At 32.1% G+C, this 15,394-nt stretch overlaps 3 protein-coding genes across 3 annotated transcripts; 2 read left to right on the plus strand and 1 right to left on the minus strand.

Annotated features, from left to right (window-relative positions):
- Positions 1-7,012, minus strand: LOC132757922 (coiled-coil domain-containing protein 42 homolog). Its single transcript, XM_060749420.1, has 7 exons — positions 6,829-7,012; positions 5,290-5,509; positions 4,608-4,765; positions 3,817-4,009; positions 2,994-3,164; positions 2,431-2,547; positions 1-1,904 (listed from the first exon to the last, which is right to left on the minus strand). Exons 1-7 carry the CDS (start codon positions 6,918-6,920, stop codon positions 1,761-1,763), a joined length of 1,095 nt encoding a protein of 364 aa, XP_060605403.1. The 5' UTR covers positions 6,921-7,012; the 3' UTR covers positions 1-1,760.
- Positions 7,013-7,482: 470 nt separating this feature from the next.
- Positions 7,483-11,264, plus strand: LOC132757923 (countin-1-like). Its single transcript, XM_060749421.1, has 7 exons — positions 7,483-7,615; positions 8,221-8,413; positions 8,745-8,880; positions 9,186-9,298; positions 9,699-9,794; positions 10,332-10,472; positions 11,113-11,264. The coding sequence occupies exons 1-7, from the start codon at positions 7,610-7,612 to the stop codon at positions 11,205-11,207; spliced, it is 780 nt and encodes a 259-aa protein (XP_060605404.1). The 5' UTR covers positions 7,483-7,609; the 3' UTR covers positions 11,208-11,264.
- Positions 11,265-11,644: 380 nt separating this feature from the next.
- LOC132757924 (countin-1-like) lies at positions 11,645-14,917 on the plus strand. Its single transcript, XM_060749422.1, has 7 exons — positions 11,645-11,797; positions 12,305-12,509; positions 12,799-12,934; positions 13,311-13,423; positions 13,761-13,856; positions 14,125-14,265; positions 14,735-14,917. The coding sequence occupies exons 1-7, from the start codon at positions 11,687-11,689 to the stop codon at positions 14,818-14,820; spliced, it is 888 nt and encodes a 295-aa protein (XP_060605405.1). The 5' UTR covers positions 11,645-11,686; the 3' UTR covers positions 14,821-14,917.
- Positions 14,918-15,394: the final 477 nt, after the last annotated feature.

Here is a 15,394-nt window from a genome sequence, read left to right on the forward strand (position 1 = left end):
TCATATTTCATGTTTATTGAACTGCACTGCTGTAATTCATACATAAATATACAAACATTATCATGTAAAATATAATATAATGCTTCATGCAAAATGACATTGTAAGGCATAAATAATTTCTTAACATATAACAATAATGAGCGATATAGAATATAAATTGGAATAAAAATGGCTTGTCTAAAATTTCAGAAGACTTTATAAAAATATGTTTAAGAGTAATTTTACAAAAAGTCACATATTAACATCATATTTTACTAACAGCAAAAAGAAATAAAACAATTTTTCACAAAAAAATAAATAATCCTAGCAACAAAATTAATACAACAAAAAGTTAACTTGAAACAGCTTGTTAAGAAGTGGCTTCTATTTTCAGGCAGAAATTTTTATAAACACAATAAAGGCACAAGAAATGCATGCTTCATTCTGTAGCATGAATAACCTTTAAGTGTCCATTTTGTTTAACTGATGATCCTAAATGTAAATGGTATTTTTAATTTTTCATATTATTGACATATTTATATTAACCATTGATAATTTTCACCTTCCAGGAATGTTAACACTATGCACAGTTAGAATTCACAGGTAAGAGTCACTGTATCTAGCAAAACTATATGTGAACAATCTACAAAACTCTGTTACATCTACTCCTAAAAAACTTGTGCAAATAATAACAACAAATCATTTTTACTATGAACATTTAAACATCCAAATGGCACTTCACCATTGTTCACAAAAATAAATGCTGGCAGTTTTACAAACAACTTCTTACAACAACAAAAAAAAGCAATCAGCAAGTGTTGGCTACACTAAATGCAACACCTTACAAAAATATATACAGTGAGCAAGGAAGGTGTACTGTACCCTTAATGTCTAATAGTCACTCAAGATTTTATCATTAGAACAAAAAAAAACTAGGAAGTTATTTAAATCAAACGTCCTAAACTTATCTCTGTAAAATTGTGTGTTTTCATACTTCCAAAATATACTGTAGTATGATTGCAAGTGAATCTAACATTAGTTAACCGGATTCTACTAATGGAACAGTTAAACTCTACCTACATAGTAGGATGTAAAGAATTAAAGCTAGGAGAACAGTTATATGTACAGAGGACAAGACTATTGGCTATGTTGTGCTGACCTGATGATACTTTGTTTACTTTAGCTTTAGATACATGACCAAAACAATAATTTCCATGAAATAAGCACTTCTCTTTGTCAGTTTATGTAAACTACATATGAGCTGCGTCACGACAAAACCAACATAGTGCGTTTGCGACCACCATAGATCCAGACCAGCCTGCGCATCCGCGCAGTCTGATCAGGATCCATGCTGTTCACTATCAGTTTCTCTACTTGTAAAAGGATTGGTAAGGTCGTTTATTTAAGGTCGCCGCCGGAAAGCCCATATGGGCGACCATACACTCAAGTCAGGCCATCCTAGAGCGTCCCCCCGAGATTTTTTCGTCGATTTTTTTCCAGCTTTATTGGTGGAGGAAGACCCCAGTTGCCCCATCGGGCATTATTTCAGGCACGAGCGGGCACCTGGGTAGAACCACCGACCTTCCGTAAGGCAGCTGGATGGCTTCCTCACATGAAAGATTTCGACCCGAGTGAGGATCGAACCTACAGCGGTGAGGGACCTGTGATCTCAAGTCAGTGACCTTAACCACTCAGCCACGGAGGCCCCCTCTGCGCAAACCCATTATGTTGATTTTGTCATGGCGCAGCTCATATACTATGTATGTGAAACAATATCTCAGCTACCCGTTAAGTTTTACTTTCTTTTTGACTTTATTAGATTTTCTAGCATTGTCTACACTGCCTCTCCGACTCCCTGCAGGTGACCCATCATCATCTGTTGGACGAGCCATCACTGCAACATCTGCTTGGTCGTTAACAAAATCCTGAAAGTATAACATACATTATAGAATTCCTTGAACATTACCTTTAAGTATCCTTATTGTGTGATAAATGATGTATACATCAAGTACACAGCTATAACTATAACTTTATATTACCAAGTCAAATACATGCATTAAGTAACCGGCACAAGATTTACTATTTGAGCATCATTATGAAGATGTTCTGGAGAAAATAAATAAATTTGTACTATCACAATAATGTAAAGCCAGGATAATCTGTAAATCAGCACCTTATTTTGATACAGATATCCCTATCATTACTAAAAGGCAAATTTACGAACATTTTCTAAGCTTGTGACATAAAGGAGCAAATGCATCAAAAAGATCCCACCATGGATTGGATTTGAACTTGTGACCTCTCGCTTACAACCCTAAGAACAACACTCAAGGCCACTGAGCCAACAGAATCAATTTCCTAACACAGTTGCAAGAGGTGGTACTTATAGTTGGACTCAACAGTAACAACAATTGCAAAATTCCGTTAGCAAACAGACAATTATACACATACCCTGATTCTATGAAGTTTTGTGTCCAGTGACATTTCCTGTACTGGTATATCTAGTTGTTTATGACAAATCTCTGCTATATTATCTATAGCCATCATAATAACACCCAGCTCCGTTCTCTAAAATATAATATAGTCACAGAAATATATTTAATTTAATATATCACATAATACACTGAATATGAAAATCTAGGTAGACTGTTCCATTAGTAGAATCCGGTAATATTTAAGATAATTATGCTAATATATCACATAATACACTGAATATGAAAATCTAGCAAATTAAGAAAATGGAATTTTAAACTTTTTTTTAACTATTTGCAACAATTCTTTGCTTCTTTTTTTCACAGAATAATTTGACAAGGTGTAATCTTACTTCGTAACATATTTTACAATTTTACTCTTTGGAACATTATTTGGATAAAAATAATTTGTTATAGATCATAAGCTGTAAAATAAATCTTACTTAAGGTTAAAATTGTGGTTCCTGTGTGCCAAACATTCCATAATAATTAAATAACAATTTTCATAGTAAAATGGGTAATATTTAAGATAATTATGCTGACCTTTTCTCTGAGACCACCTTTGTTAGCATTATATTTATTTTCAGTTTTCTGATTGGCATCATTTTCCATCTCATGTTGTTGTTGTAGTTTGGACAGTTGACTGTTGATTGATATAACTTGTTTATTATGGGCAGTTTTCATCTGATCTAGCTCAGCTTTCAATATCTCCAGCTATATTATACAACAAATACATGTACAATGTACAATTAAATGAATGAAATCCAGTCCAGAAACCAGTCTGGTTTTGACATAAAATCTTAGGCCATATTACAGCAGGTTCTACTTGACAAATTGTAAATTTTTATATGAACTTTCAGCTGTCCGGTCAGCTCAATAGGTAGAGTGTTAGACTCTGAATTGGGCAACCAGGGTTTGATTCCCAAACAGCGCAGGTCACTTTTGTTGTGATTGATCGTGAAATCCTTTCTACAGTCATTCGAATTGTACCTCTGCTCTTGCATTTACAGAAATAATCAGTCCCTTGTGAAAGTGAAGGCAACTAGTTCTGGTAAATTGCTTGATAGCCTGCCCAGGAACAGCACGATGACTGAACTGTGCTCTGGTAAATTCAATGTGGCTTATTGCCTTGATCTAGAGTGAAAACTACCACCACCACTATATGAAAACTACCACCACCACTATATGAACTTTTCTTATTGCATACTAGTAAACTTAATCTATGCAAATGCTGGTATGTTGTTACAAGATTCCAACTTTTAATGGTTGTAGGTAGTTACCGGTAGTCATATTAAAAACATTTTTCATTTGTATCAGAACTTATATAGGCAAACTTTAAAAATACAACAAAGTTATATAGCCTTACCTCATCTGACATAGATTCCAGTTTATTGACTAGATGGACATTGGAATCACTGAGTGTACGATGACGGGACATTAGACCTTTCATTTTATCGTCTGACGCAGCCAAATAATCTTCTGGCATTACATCAATTACTCGTAACAAATAATCTTCAAACTTTTTATAACGGTTTACTTTTTTTTCTAATCTCGATAACCTGAAATGTAAGGAGTTTTTTATAACTGACAGATGATTTTGTTTGGTCAGTAAATTCAAAATGCATAAAATGTATATGAATTGAATGAAGGTGTCTAACATTCCAACAATGTCATAATGAAATAACGAAAAATTTAACATTAGTACAATGAATATTTTGAATATTTTCTCAACATTTATATCAACATTAAAGGGATGTAGTGGCATGGCCGATTGGTTAACATGTCGGGCTTTTAATCTAAAGATTTCTAGCCACAAGTTCAAATCCTGTCAGGGGCAAGTAATAAATGTTTCCTTGAGCAAGAAACATTACAATTATTGCTCAACACTGGTTGTTCCATGAACAGATTCTGCAGCTAGTGTATCTATAAATTTACAACATCATACACACTCAAACTATAATAAATTTTGTATGAACTTTTACAAATTTACATTAACAAGATAATCAGTCTATATATTGATAGCCTCAAACTTCTTCTTTCAATCTTGGTGACATTTAATTATCCTTACCAATTTCTCTTACATGACAGATGAACATACAAGTACAATGGGTTTTTTTATATTTTGTTAATAAAAAAATAAAATTGTAAAATACATACAAGTCCTTGACATTGTCAAGTTCGTCTTGAAGTTTTATCAGTTCTTCAGTTTTCTGTTCTTTTAACTTGACTTCAGTCTGATATTTCTGTATAGCTCTTCTTCTTTTTAATTCATTTTCTTTCAAAAATGTCTCAAACTTGGCAACCCTGTCTTTCATCTGACAAAAAAAGAAATAACATAAATTAGCTCACTTTTTATTATGGCGAACAACAAGAAGAAGACTTTTTATTATAATTGATATTTAGATGATTGATTGTTTCCCTTTCAAGTATCAATACCACTTAAGCACTGCATCAACAACTTAAAATTCATTTAACTTAATGCTTTTTGTTCTGCTTGTAAACTTTGTTTTAACCAATACAATTATAATATAGTGTAGCTGTAGACAATTGTATAAATTAAATGACAGGTTTAGTTCTGTTTAATGCAAAATATGAGAATTTTATTAAAAACAAAACAAAAGAACCCTAACATTTCATAATTATTTGAAATACAGATGTATTAAATGTTTTACTCTTACAAACTACGGTCTCATTTTTCACCAAACATTCTTCAAAATAGTGTTACAACTTACTCTGCATATAAATTAAATCATTTTTTTATAACAAACAGCAGCATACTATAGCACCTGGAGCAGAAAGTGGGCAAAAAATGAAGAGGACACAAAGCATTAATATTTACCCTTTGTTGTTTTTTCTGTATCTCAATCTGCCGTTGAGCACACGCCTCCATCCTATGTTTGAACTCATATCTCTTAGCTTCAAGTTCTGCTTGGACCCTGTCCACTTCAACCTCTTTTTTGAGAAGCAATGTTCTTTGTAGTGTGTTAATGCCTGTCTCAATGAGTTTGTCTCCGGTTTCCTTGACAACGGGAAATGCTGTAATATCATCTTCATCATCTCTGCAATTAAGTTAATAATTAACATAAAATACTAATAAAGACTATCTACAATGTATCTCTAGAATGTCCATCTCCGCAAGTTTTTTCTTCCATTTCAAGGAATTCAGTACTGTATCATATTGAAATGTTTGGGATATAAACATTAACAATATAAGAATTCGTTCACAAATAGGGTAAATGTTCATTTGTTCCGATGTCAAATTGAAATATATTTCACAGAGTGAACACCAGATGCAATCTATTTAAGACATTCACAGGTGAAATATATAAATAAAAAAAGATTTTACATATTTTCTATTTTTAGTGGCCATACATAATTTTTACTGACTATATGATGCATAACACCATGTGCTCTCCTTCATAATGTTAACGAATGACTTAAAATAACAGGTTCTATAAAATACATGACCCAATTATCGAAGTGTAAAAAAAACAACAAGTAACTACCTGGTAGAAATTTAACATGCAGAAATTAACATATGAAAAATAAGAAACTAATATGATTCCCTGGCAGTGTTAAACATTAAAGAATAACATTATGTCTCTGGTGGAATTTAACCTGTAAAAACAACACTTACAATGTCATCAGTGGACATGTTTGAGTTTAAAACATTCATTGTAAAAACAACGTTACAATATGTCCCATGTGTAGCTTGAGGCCCACACATAGTCAAAATATATTGACGTGCTAAAGCTTGATTCTTCTGTGATATTTTCGTTCTGGGTCAGAATCTCGCTTTTGTAGAGAAGAGATATTGCCCAGACATGAAATAGTACAATATCTTGTCGCGTAGTACAATATGTTGGACTAGCCGACACAATGCCGATTATGATAAGGCACCGATTATGATAAGGCAAAATATGATAAGTGATCAGACATTGTTAATCGCAATGTCACTGAGAACTATATAAATTATGCCAAGTACACAGTGATCCCTTTTTGTAATTCTATTGTGAAATAATCAAATGTCGCAATGCTTTAATGAAGACATTAATTTGGTCTGTATAATGTAAATAATTGAATTTTCTGCTACATGCAAAGTTTAATCCATTACTCAATGCATTCATGCCATGCACATGATTTTGATATTTTTTTAACAATTGCAAATATTTACATTACTAATTTACCATGTATATTTATTTGTTTGCCAGCTTATGAAGCAAAGCAGAGTGAATATTTAATGTCACTACGCTTCCATTTTCTATGTGTTTGTACCCATTATTCTCCCGTTAATCTCATAACGTTACTTTATAAATAATGGATGAATGAGACACGATCTCTTAATTACCAATTACTGACACGCAATCATAAAACAAACCTTTCATGTAATTGTGTCACGAAAACATTCTTTTTCTGATTATCTAAATCCAGCTCAAAAATCTTTTGGCGTGAATGAGCTGTGTCGGCCATTTCTAGAGTCTGCAGTTATCTAATTCACGTTTTACTGCTTGTTTTCAACTGTCCGCCATTGTTAAACAATATTATGCAAATTAGGACACCTTGACGACTGTCACGTGACCATGGTTTATCATGTGACCTAGGCTAACTTATTTGACATTTACGCGGGAAGTCCAATGCGATATTTATAAATGTGTGAAGCGCGTATTTTAATTAAACGTAAATAATGATAATTGTGATATATGACTCTCACAATACATCAACTTTTTCATAACTACCAAACTAAAAAAGATTTATTGTATACATGTACATTAGCCTAATATTCAAGTATACATGTACCTTACTTTAATTTATTTCTGCAAAGATTGCCGATCAACAAATAATCGACGTTTCTTCGCAAATTTATTGCATTCAAGGAAAATATTCATGAATATTTCTAGTTGATATCAGTTAGACCATTAAAGCTCTGTTTTATGTCGCATTTCTCCCATTTCAAATTCGTTTTTTTTTCTCCAAGTTCGCTCATACCCACAGACGAAATTTACATGGATGTCCTGAAAAATCAGGTAAATATATTTCTCAAGGAAGATGATAACAATATAAAGATAAGCCACGTAAGTTACCAGTGTAGGTCACAGACCGATAAGAGAGTAGATTTTGTTCTTTAACTAGACCTACAAGAAACCTAACAGTATACAGCAATGTTTGTAAGTAGCTTTTAATTTAACCAATTTAATGTTATTCAGTTTAATTTCAACACTGCAGCAAATGTTTAACAACGAATTTATTGAAAAGTACGCAAAACTAGTGATAGCTGGTCAACATAGAAGCTAAATCTAGCAAAATTTGTGTGATAGCATTTGTACTTTTAAGGCGACAATGATTTACAGATAAGATCTATATTAAGCCATCCCTTAGTTATTTAAGATGTTTAAAAGAATGCGCACTTTTAAAGGGACTCCCCAGGCCATTGAGGTTTTTTGACATGGCACGACTAGATTTTTTTCAGATCATTCCCTCATCCCGTTTTTGAATTTTCCAGAACTATATTTCTATTGTGCATTTAGACCCCAAAATGAAATGCGTTGTAACGCTTTTAACTCGAATCAGGCAGAGAATCGCACATAAAATTCGATTTTCAATTTAATTCCAAGTATAATTCTTTATTATTTTTCGCAGATTTTTTTCATTTAAGTGTTTCAATCATCTGTGTAAGAATTTCAAATTTTGTTTTGAATGCTTTTTGACGTCAGTGGAGACATTTTTGCAAGACACATTTCATATTTCGATTTAAGCTATGAAATTTTTCCAGGTTTCCGGGGTTTTAATTTGCTTGCTAGTATCAGGCACATTAGGTGTACACGTACCAGCTGTAGCAAAGCAACAGCACAGCTATATCAGTGAGGTTTCGAGCGTGAGTGGCAAAGTAGGTGATGATGATAAATGCTCGTTGTGCATAGAGTTTGCCGGCCAGGCCATTAATGGTCTCCTTCAAATGGTACTACGTAAGTACAATGTACATATCATTCATGGATATCACTCAGTACCTGCATTCCTTACATATAATGCACTTCATTGACAGAACAGTGAAAGTTGATACACTATATTTCACTATGTTCCAACATCTAAGTTGTTGTAATTTTACAGATGAATAAAATTTTCTTTGATGATTAAAAACCAATCCACTTGTATTCTGTCGTCATGGGCAGCCAATTAGACTTTGGGACGTGAACAAAATGTCATAGGCTCAATGACAGGTACGATGATACGATGAGAAGATTTTTGTAATGGTTATATTAACCAGTAAAGTTTAAAATGAAAGTATAACATTTTCAGAGGTTGGTGTTGTTGACACGTGCGGAGACCTTTGTCAAATCTTGGCTGACAAGAGCGGAAGTCAAGCTCTTGGTGCTGTTTGCTCAATTCTCTGTGACATAGTAGGAATAAAGGAATTCATCAATATCATAAACAAGTAAAATATTCTATACCTAAAACACGCCAGTTAAAGGGAGATAACTTGAAGTTGTTATTTTATGTTTAATAATGGATATAAAGAACAGACAACCTATTTCGTTTATCCATCATGACTTTTTAGGAACATCATTATATTGATACCTGTATAAAGATAAATAAATAAATAAATAAATAAATAAATAAATAAATAAATAAATAAATAAATAAATAAATAAATAAATAAATAAATAATGTACTATGATATGATATGTACTATATAAATTAGTCGACATAGGAATTATTGAAATATTTTGTTATTTTAAGGGAAGATTTGGATCCGATATATTACTGTGAACTGATCCCTGCTTGTCCAGTCAATGATAACGGGGATGCAAAGTTCACCACATTCGAAATAGATCCGAAATCTGGACCACAAGGTTTGTATTATCAATTCCACAATTCCAGTATATAGTCTTACCATGTATTACATTTAGTATGTTTTACTTATATAAAGTGGTCTCTATTATCTTCTGTACAAAAAAAATAGTACTATTAAAGAAAATGTTGAACATTTTGTAGACAAAAATGATTAGAAGTTAAAGAATATACATACCTGTAATTATGTAATATTAATATGTCTATTACTTAAATTATCCTTATTTGACAATGTAAAAAATCAAGACAACAAAAATTTCACTAGTTCCGACTTTAATACGTCTTAATCAGAAATGAAAATCAATAGCATACAAAAATTTTAAGACGTAAAGTCCGTTTCTAAGGCTTATCATTTCCAATTGACATTACAAATTTTTTTATGAACCTTCGTTTATTGTCTAGGTATTTTCGACATCTCGTTTGAGTATGATTCTAAGAACGGTACAGGAACCGGACAGATCCTGCTGGAAGTTCTAACTGTTGATAAGATACCTATTGGTTAGTTTTCCGTTTATGTATGATATGATATGGCTTAAGAATCTGCTGATATGTTCCCATCATTTAGCTCTTTTTGTCTTTATTGTACAGTTATTAGTCTGGAAATCAAATTACATTATAACTATATGATATTACATGTATGTATTCAGATGTTGATATAATAAATATAAATCTTAGGAGTTTCATGTAAAAGAAACCTCTTAATTTGGAAATATCTAAATAACGATTACCACAAAGAAAATGGAATATCACATTTAAAAAAAAAATCTTAATTTTGCATTCACTTTATCATTTTTTTAATCTTTTCAAATCGAACGTTTATATCAAATGTAATAATGTCCAGTCCTGTTTGAAATTCAGAAATGCCCATTGATAAATTACATAATTTTACCATTGGTAAAGAACAATAGCTAACAATGTAAAGTCAAATAAGACAATATGGACTGGCAAGCTGGGATGGGGGTCTTCACTGCTGGTATAGGCTAATTATTATTCGACTTTTGCATTGAGTGAAGTAACTGTTGTTTATACATGTAGCCCAGGCTTTCCTTCACGAGCTGGCACCAGCTGGAACATACGACGGAACGTTTAAACTACAGGCCCAACCTGATCCAAACTGTGACCCCACAGCTGGACCATGCGAACAGTGGTTACCTGGAGATTATACAGTGAAAATCGGTATAGTTTTCTAACTTGATATTCTTTAAGTCTAATGTAACAATAGATATAGTAAACCAAACACTAGGTATAACATACCAATGATCAGAAACAAAGGCTAAAGCGAATAGTATCAAAAGGTTGATGAGCGAAGTTAAATTGATATATTTTAGTCTAATGTAACAATAGATATTGCAAACCAAGCAATAGACATAACATACCAACAGCAAGAAACAAGGCTCATAGTATCAACTGCTGGTTGACTTGAAATGTTCTTTTATAGACAAATCACTGCTCTATGGTGATAGTTTGTTTAAATTTGTTCAACTGTGATAATTTTCAATATACATGTATACGGGTAGAAGCAATATTAGTAGTAGTGTGTGTTTGTTTCATATAACGCCTTTTCCCAACAGTATTTCAGTCATATAGGCGGGTAGTTTCCTAACCATCGTTCCTGGAGAGTTACACCAGTACTAGACTACCTTCCTCCGTGCTAAACTACCAAGCATCTACCGGAGATCGGACCCACGCCCGAGAGGCAGCTGGATTAGAAGTCATCGACTCTAACCCCTCGACCACGTAGGCGGTCTCATAAGTAGTAGCTGATGTGTAGTTTAATCAAATATATCAGTCATTAGACTTCCGCAAATATTTTCAGCACTTTGTAATGGTGAGTGCGGCAGCAAGCACCCTCACAGCGCCATTTATGACGAAACTTCCGCCACCTTCACTATCACAGACAATTCATCATAACTCTGTAGTTATGTAAATTGATAAAAAAGATACTTTCAAATAAAGATTCAAGTTTTACGTGGTATTCTTTTCTCTTTAATTCAGTCTGGGATCACCTTGTCCGATTTACTGAATTAGCAAAGATGATTGGTAATGATACGGCCTTATTTTGATTCGTTTTCCTTTCTTGAAATACATACTCTGCTATAGAAGCTAAATGTAAATATCTCATGTAGTTATTTAGTAAGAATTAGTTCTTACGAAATGTGGAAGAGCATTTTTCACATTAATTAATGAAAAAAAAATCATATTTATTTTGTGATCATCACCAATGGGCACGTACACATACTTTCTAGAAACATCGGAAATATGATGTGCCTACGTGTATTTTGGTAATTATGCTAAATGAATCAACGAAAATAGTATGTTTGTGTTCTATTTAATGAGAAACATTACTTATCAGTGTGACCCAACTTTAAGACAACATATTGTAGTAGTACATGACTACAATCTTAACAAGGTACAAGATAAGAAACTTAGGGCAACTTAAAAAGGAAACACCGCTCAATACGGTCAGTTATAACGTTAGCAGAGATACGAACAAAATGAAGGTAATCTTTTATACTTACATTCTTCCTCTAGTTCTTCTTCCACTCTTTATTAAATATTTTAATATGGTATGACATTTCCAAACATTCCATGTCATTAAAGAATCTTATGTTTTAATATTGCAAATAGAAAAATAAAAAAAATATAAAAGAAGAAAAAGATTAAAATAGAACTAAAACGATAATGTTTTGGAATGCAATTAATTAGATGATGCTATTTACAAATGAATAACCTAATTATGGTATAAGAGTTTCTGATCACAGAATGAAAATAATTTACGACTTAGGATCATCCATTCAGAGCGTTTATACATAAAATAATAATGAAATATTTCCATTTTTTTAAATTTGTCAGTACAACCGTTTATTAAAAATCCTCATTAAAATATTTTACATTAAGTGTGTAGTTATGATTTCTTTTGAAGTATTACTGTTCGGTTATGGAAGCTTTGCGAATTTTATTAACTTTCTAATAGTGATGAAGGACATAATATTCTATAATAATTGCAGGGATTTTTGGTGATCACCGCCTCGGTAATATTGTTAGCTCACCCATTGGTTGGGTTGAAATTACCATCTTTAAAGGCGGATTTGAAGTTCGTAACAAAAGACATTTATAAGCCAATAGTTCAAGGGGAGAAAGTTGGGTTTGACAAATGTAAAACTTGCATCGACTTCGCAGGCCAAGCTTTAAACCAGCTCCTTAACATCAATTTTTAAACGTAAGGGTGGGTTTAAATCCTAAGGATTATGTTATAAAGATTGCCAACCTTAACGCATTACGTTTTTTGTCTAGGGTAATGTGAAAAATTTGGGAATAACTATAAACTGTTTTTTAAAAATTTAATTTTTATTCAAAGATTAGAATCTTTTTTGGTGGGAAAATTTAATATTTCTATTTAATTTTAAATTAAACCCAACCCAGAAATGTTAAATATTGAAACTCTTAATCATTATAAATTAGCAATGTTTTAATATAAATACTTTAAATATTTATTATAATATAGAGGGCGGTGTTGTGGGTGGCTGTGCTGATCTTTGTGGTGCTCTCGCCTCAAAAACGTCGCCAGCGGTCGGAGAAGTTTGTAATTTACTGTGTGACATTGTCGGCATTGAAGAATTCATCAAAATTATACAAAAGTACGTATTTTGTTATGTCTCCTGTGTTTTTAAATTTTATATCATTTGAAAATTAAATATATCTCAGAACTGACAGCTAGAATATCAAAATTAAATGTAGACCTTTTCTTCGTTTTTAGCTATAAACGTTACCCAGAAAGTTATATACATTTAGCATGATAATAACTATTTGTTTGCTATTTATAATTTACGGTAACATGTGAAAAGGATAATGAAATAAAAAGAATTGACTTTGTTTATGAGATAATGGCAAATGCAAAGTTGTCCAAGCACCATAGGGTACCGGTTGAAGCGCAATTCAATCCTCAAATCTAACGTATTGGAATTGCAGTGCCAATCATTTTTTATTGCTGATCATTATTTGATTGCTTTGTAGAGCTGACCTTGACCCTATCTACTATTGTGAGTTAATTCCAGTCTGCCCAATAAATGACAATGGTGATGCATCATTCACCTCGTTCACATGTACACCAAAATCTGGACCACAAGGTACAGTATCCATTATGTTAGTCTAAATCCGAACAATTTTCCCTATACTGTACTTTCAAACGCAGAGCTATACTAAATTGTGAATAGGTCAGTTAAATACCATCCGAGTTAAATACTGCTTTATATTACATTTAACATTTAAATTTATATATAAATATATAAAATTGGGTAACATGTTGGACATAATAAGTTGAACAACCAATTCTATACATTTCATAAAACTATTTACACTTAATTAATTGCATAATCCTAATAACTTCACGTACAAACGGAAATGATCATGTATTTGAACTATTTACAACATCTGTCTTAAATAGATTATTATTATATTTGTTAGGTACATTTTCCATTGATTTTGCCTACACATCAAAGAATGGAACAGGTACAGGAGAAATTTCTCTAGAAGTTGTCACAGTCGATGGTGTCCCACTTGGTAAGACTATAGTTGAAATATTTTTCTGACATATCAAAATGTTTATAAGCTTTTAACCTTTACCAGAAAAATATGTGTTATTTATTAGTCTAGAGGTACATTTCGAATGGATTTATTGCATTTCAAAATGAAATTATTAAATTTAAGAAGCTATCAATTTATACATACATTTACAATCTGAGCAGGCCCTACTTGTTCCAGATCATAATTAAGAGGAATTCCAGGTTGCCACAGGTATTTGTACTATAAAATATGTTTTATTATATAGGTCAAAGTTTCTACCATGCTCTAGCACAAGCTGGGGATTATACTGGCCAGTTCCAGCTGAATGCTAAACCAGATCCAAATTGTGATCCATCCCAAGGTCCATGTGAAGAATGGCTACCAGGAGACTACACTGTTAAAATGGGTAAATACAATATATCAATTGGAAGAATAATTTTACATTACTGTATTATCAAGGTTCTTACATCAGACAAATAAGATCCTGTCTCTTTAAATATAGTTTCACAGTAGGTTTCTTTACACATGTCATTGTAGAAACAAGACTACATTTCATTAGGAAGACTTATTTTGAAAACAATGATTATCATTTACAAAGAATTTTGACACAATCATTAACTGTAAAACAAATGTTTGTTGACTTACTTAATAGCATAACACCCATGACTTTATCAATATACATACTATATACTTAAATGACAGACTATTCATATCATCATCATTCTGAACAGTTAACAATTATCTACTACACAAACTTTTCTAGGGGTTAAACCCCTCTTTTTCAAGGAGTTTCTGTTTATTTTCATAAATCACATATTTACACTACGTTAACGTTATATCATATCTTAAAATATTTTGTATTGTTTTATCTTCAGCCATATGTAATGGTGAATGTGGCAGCAAACATCCACACAGCGCCATCTACGACGAGGATACAACAACTTTCACAATCACTCAGTAAAAACACCAGTGTGTTAATGTGATAGACTAGTATTATGTAAAGTTACACACAAGATAATTATGTTTAGATGTGTAGAAAATAAATGAATTTTGATACATTCTGTGTTAGATTTATGAATTATCATAGAAAGTACCGGTAATGACAGAGTGCTGATGTTTAATCTAACATGATTTAAATAAAATACATCTTTGTGTCTAAAATAATACAAAGTGTGCCATCCGAGGTCTAACTTCACCAGTAAAGCCGTATAGTAGCCATGTCAGTCATGACTTAAAGCATGAAGTCAAATTTTTCTACATTAAGGCGCTGAGATTCAGAGTAATGTATGTATTACAAGTAATTGAAATAAACTGAGAGTTAATATTTATGTACCAATCAACTCCAATGAGTAAGAACTATTAATGTCTACCATATAAAACTGATTCTTTCTTTCAACAATACTAGCTTTCAAACGCTTGCAAAAAATAGAAGTATGTGCAGTTTACCATTGAAAAATAACGACATAACATCTATTTATACATAATTGGTTATTTAATTGGTCATATTCTCACAATTAATACACATCATTAGATAA

The sequence above is a fragment of the Ruditapes philippinarum genome, unplaced genomic scaffold (genome assembly GCF_026571515.1).
Source record: "Ruditapes philippinarum isolate M1 unplaced genomic scaffold, ASM2657151v2 ctg730_1_1_1_1, whole genome shotgun sequence".
Lineage (NCBI taxonomy): Eukaryota > Metazoa > Mollusca > Bivalvia > Venerida > Veneridae > Ruditapes > Ruditapes philippinarum.

Bases quoted from the DNA above. Each gene is read 5' to 3' on its own strand.
- LOC132757922 (XM_060749420.1), bottom strand. From the start codon at position 6,920: ATGGCCGACACAGCTCATTCACGCCAAAAGATTTTTGAGCTGGATTTA. The intron at 4,766-5,289 runs GTAAATATTAAT...TTTTTTTGTCAG, and splicing joins TACAGAAAAAACAACAAAGG to ATGAAAGACAGGGTTGCCAA. The intron at 3,165-3,816 runs GTAAGGCTATAT...TGTATAATATAG, and splicing joins TGGAATCTATGTCAGATGAG to CTGGAGATATTGAAAGCTGA.
- LOC132757923 (XM_060749421.1), top strand. The intron at 8,414-8,744 runs GTAAGTACAATG...TAACATTTTCAG, and splicing joins TCTCCTTCAAATGGTACTAC to AGGTTGGTGTTGTTGACACG. The intron at 9,795-10,331 runs GTTAGTTTTCCG...TTATACATGTAG, and splicing joins TGTTGATAAGATACCTATTG to CCCAGGCTTTCCTTCACGAG.
- LOC132757924 (XM_060749422.1), top strand. From the start codon at position 11,687: ATGACTACAATCTTAACAAGGTACAAGATAAGAAACTTAGGGCAACTT. The intron at 13,424-13,760 runs GTACAGTATCCA...TATATTTGTTAG, and splicing joins ACCAAAATCTGGACCACAAG to GTACATTTTCCATTGATTTT. The intron at 13,857-14,124 runs GTAAGACTATAG...TTTATTATATAG, and splicing joins AGTCGATGGTGTCCCACTTG to GTCAAAGTTTCTACCATGCT.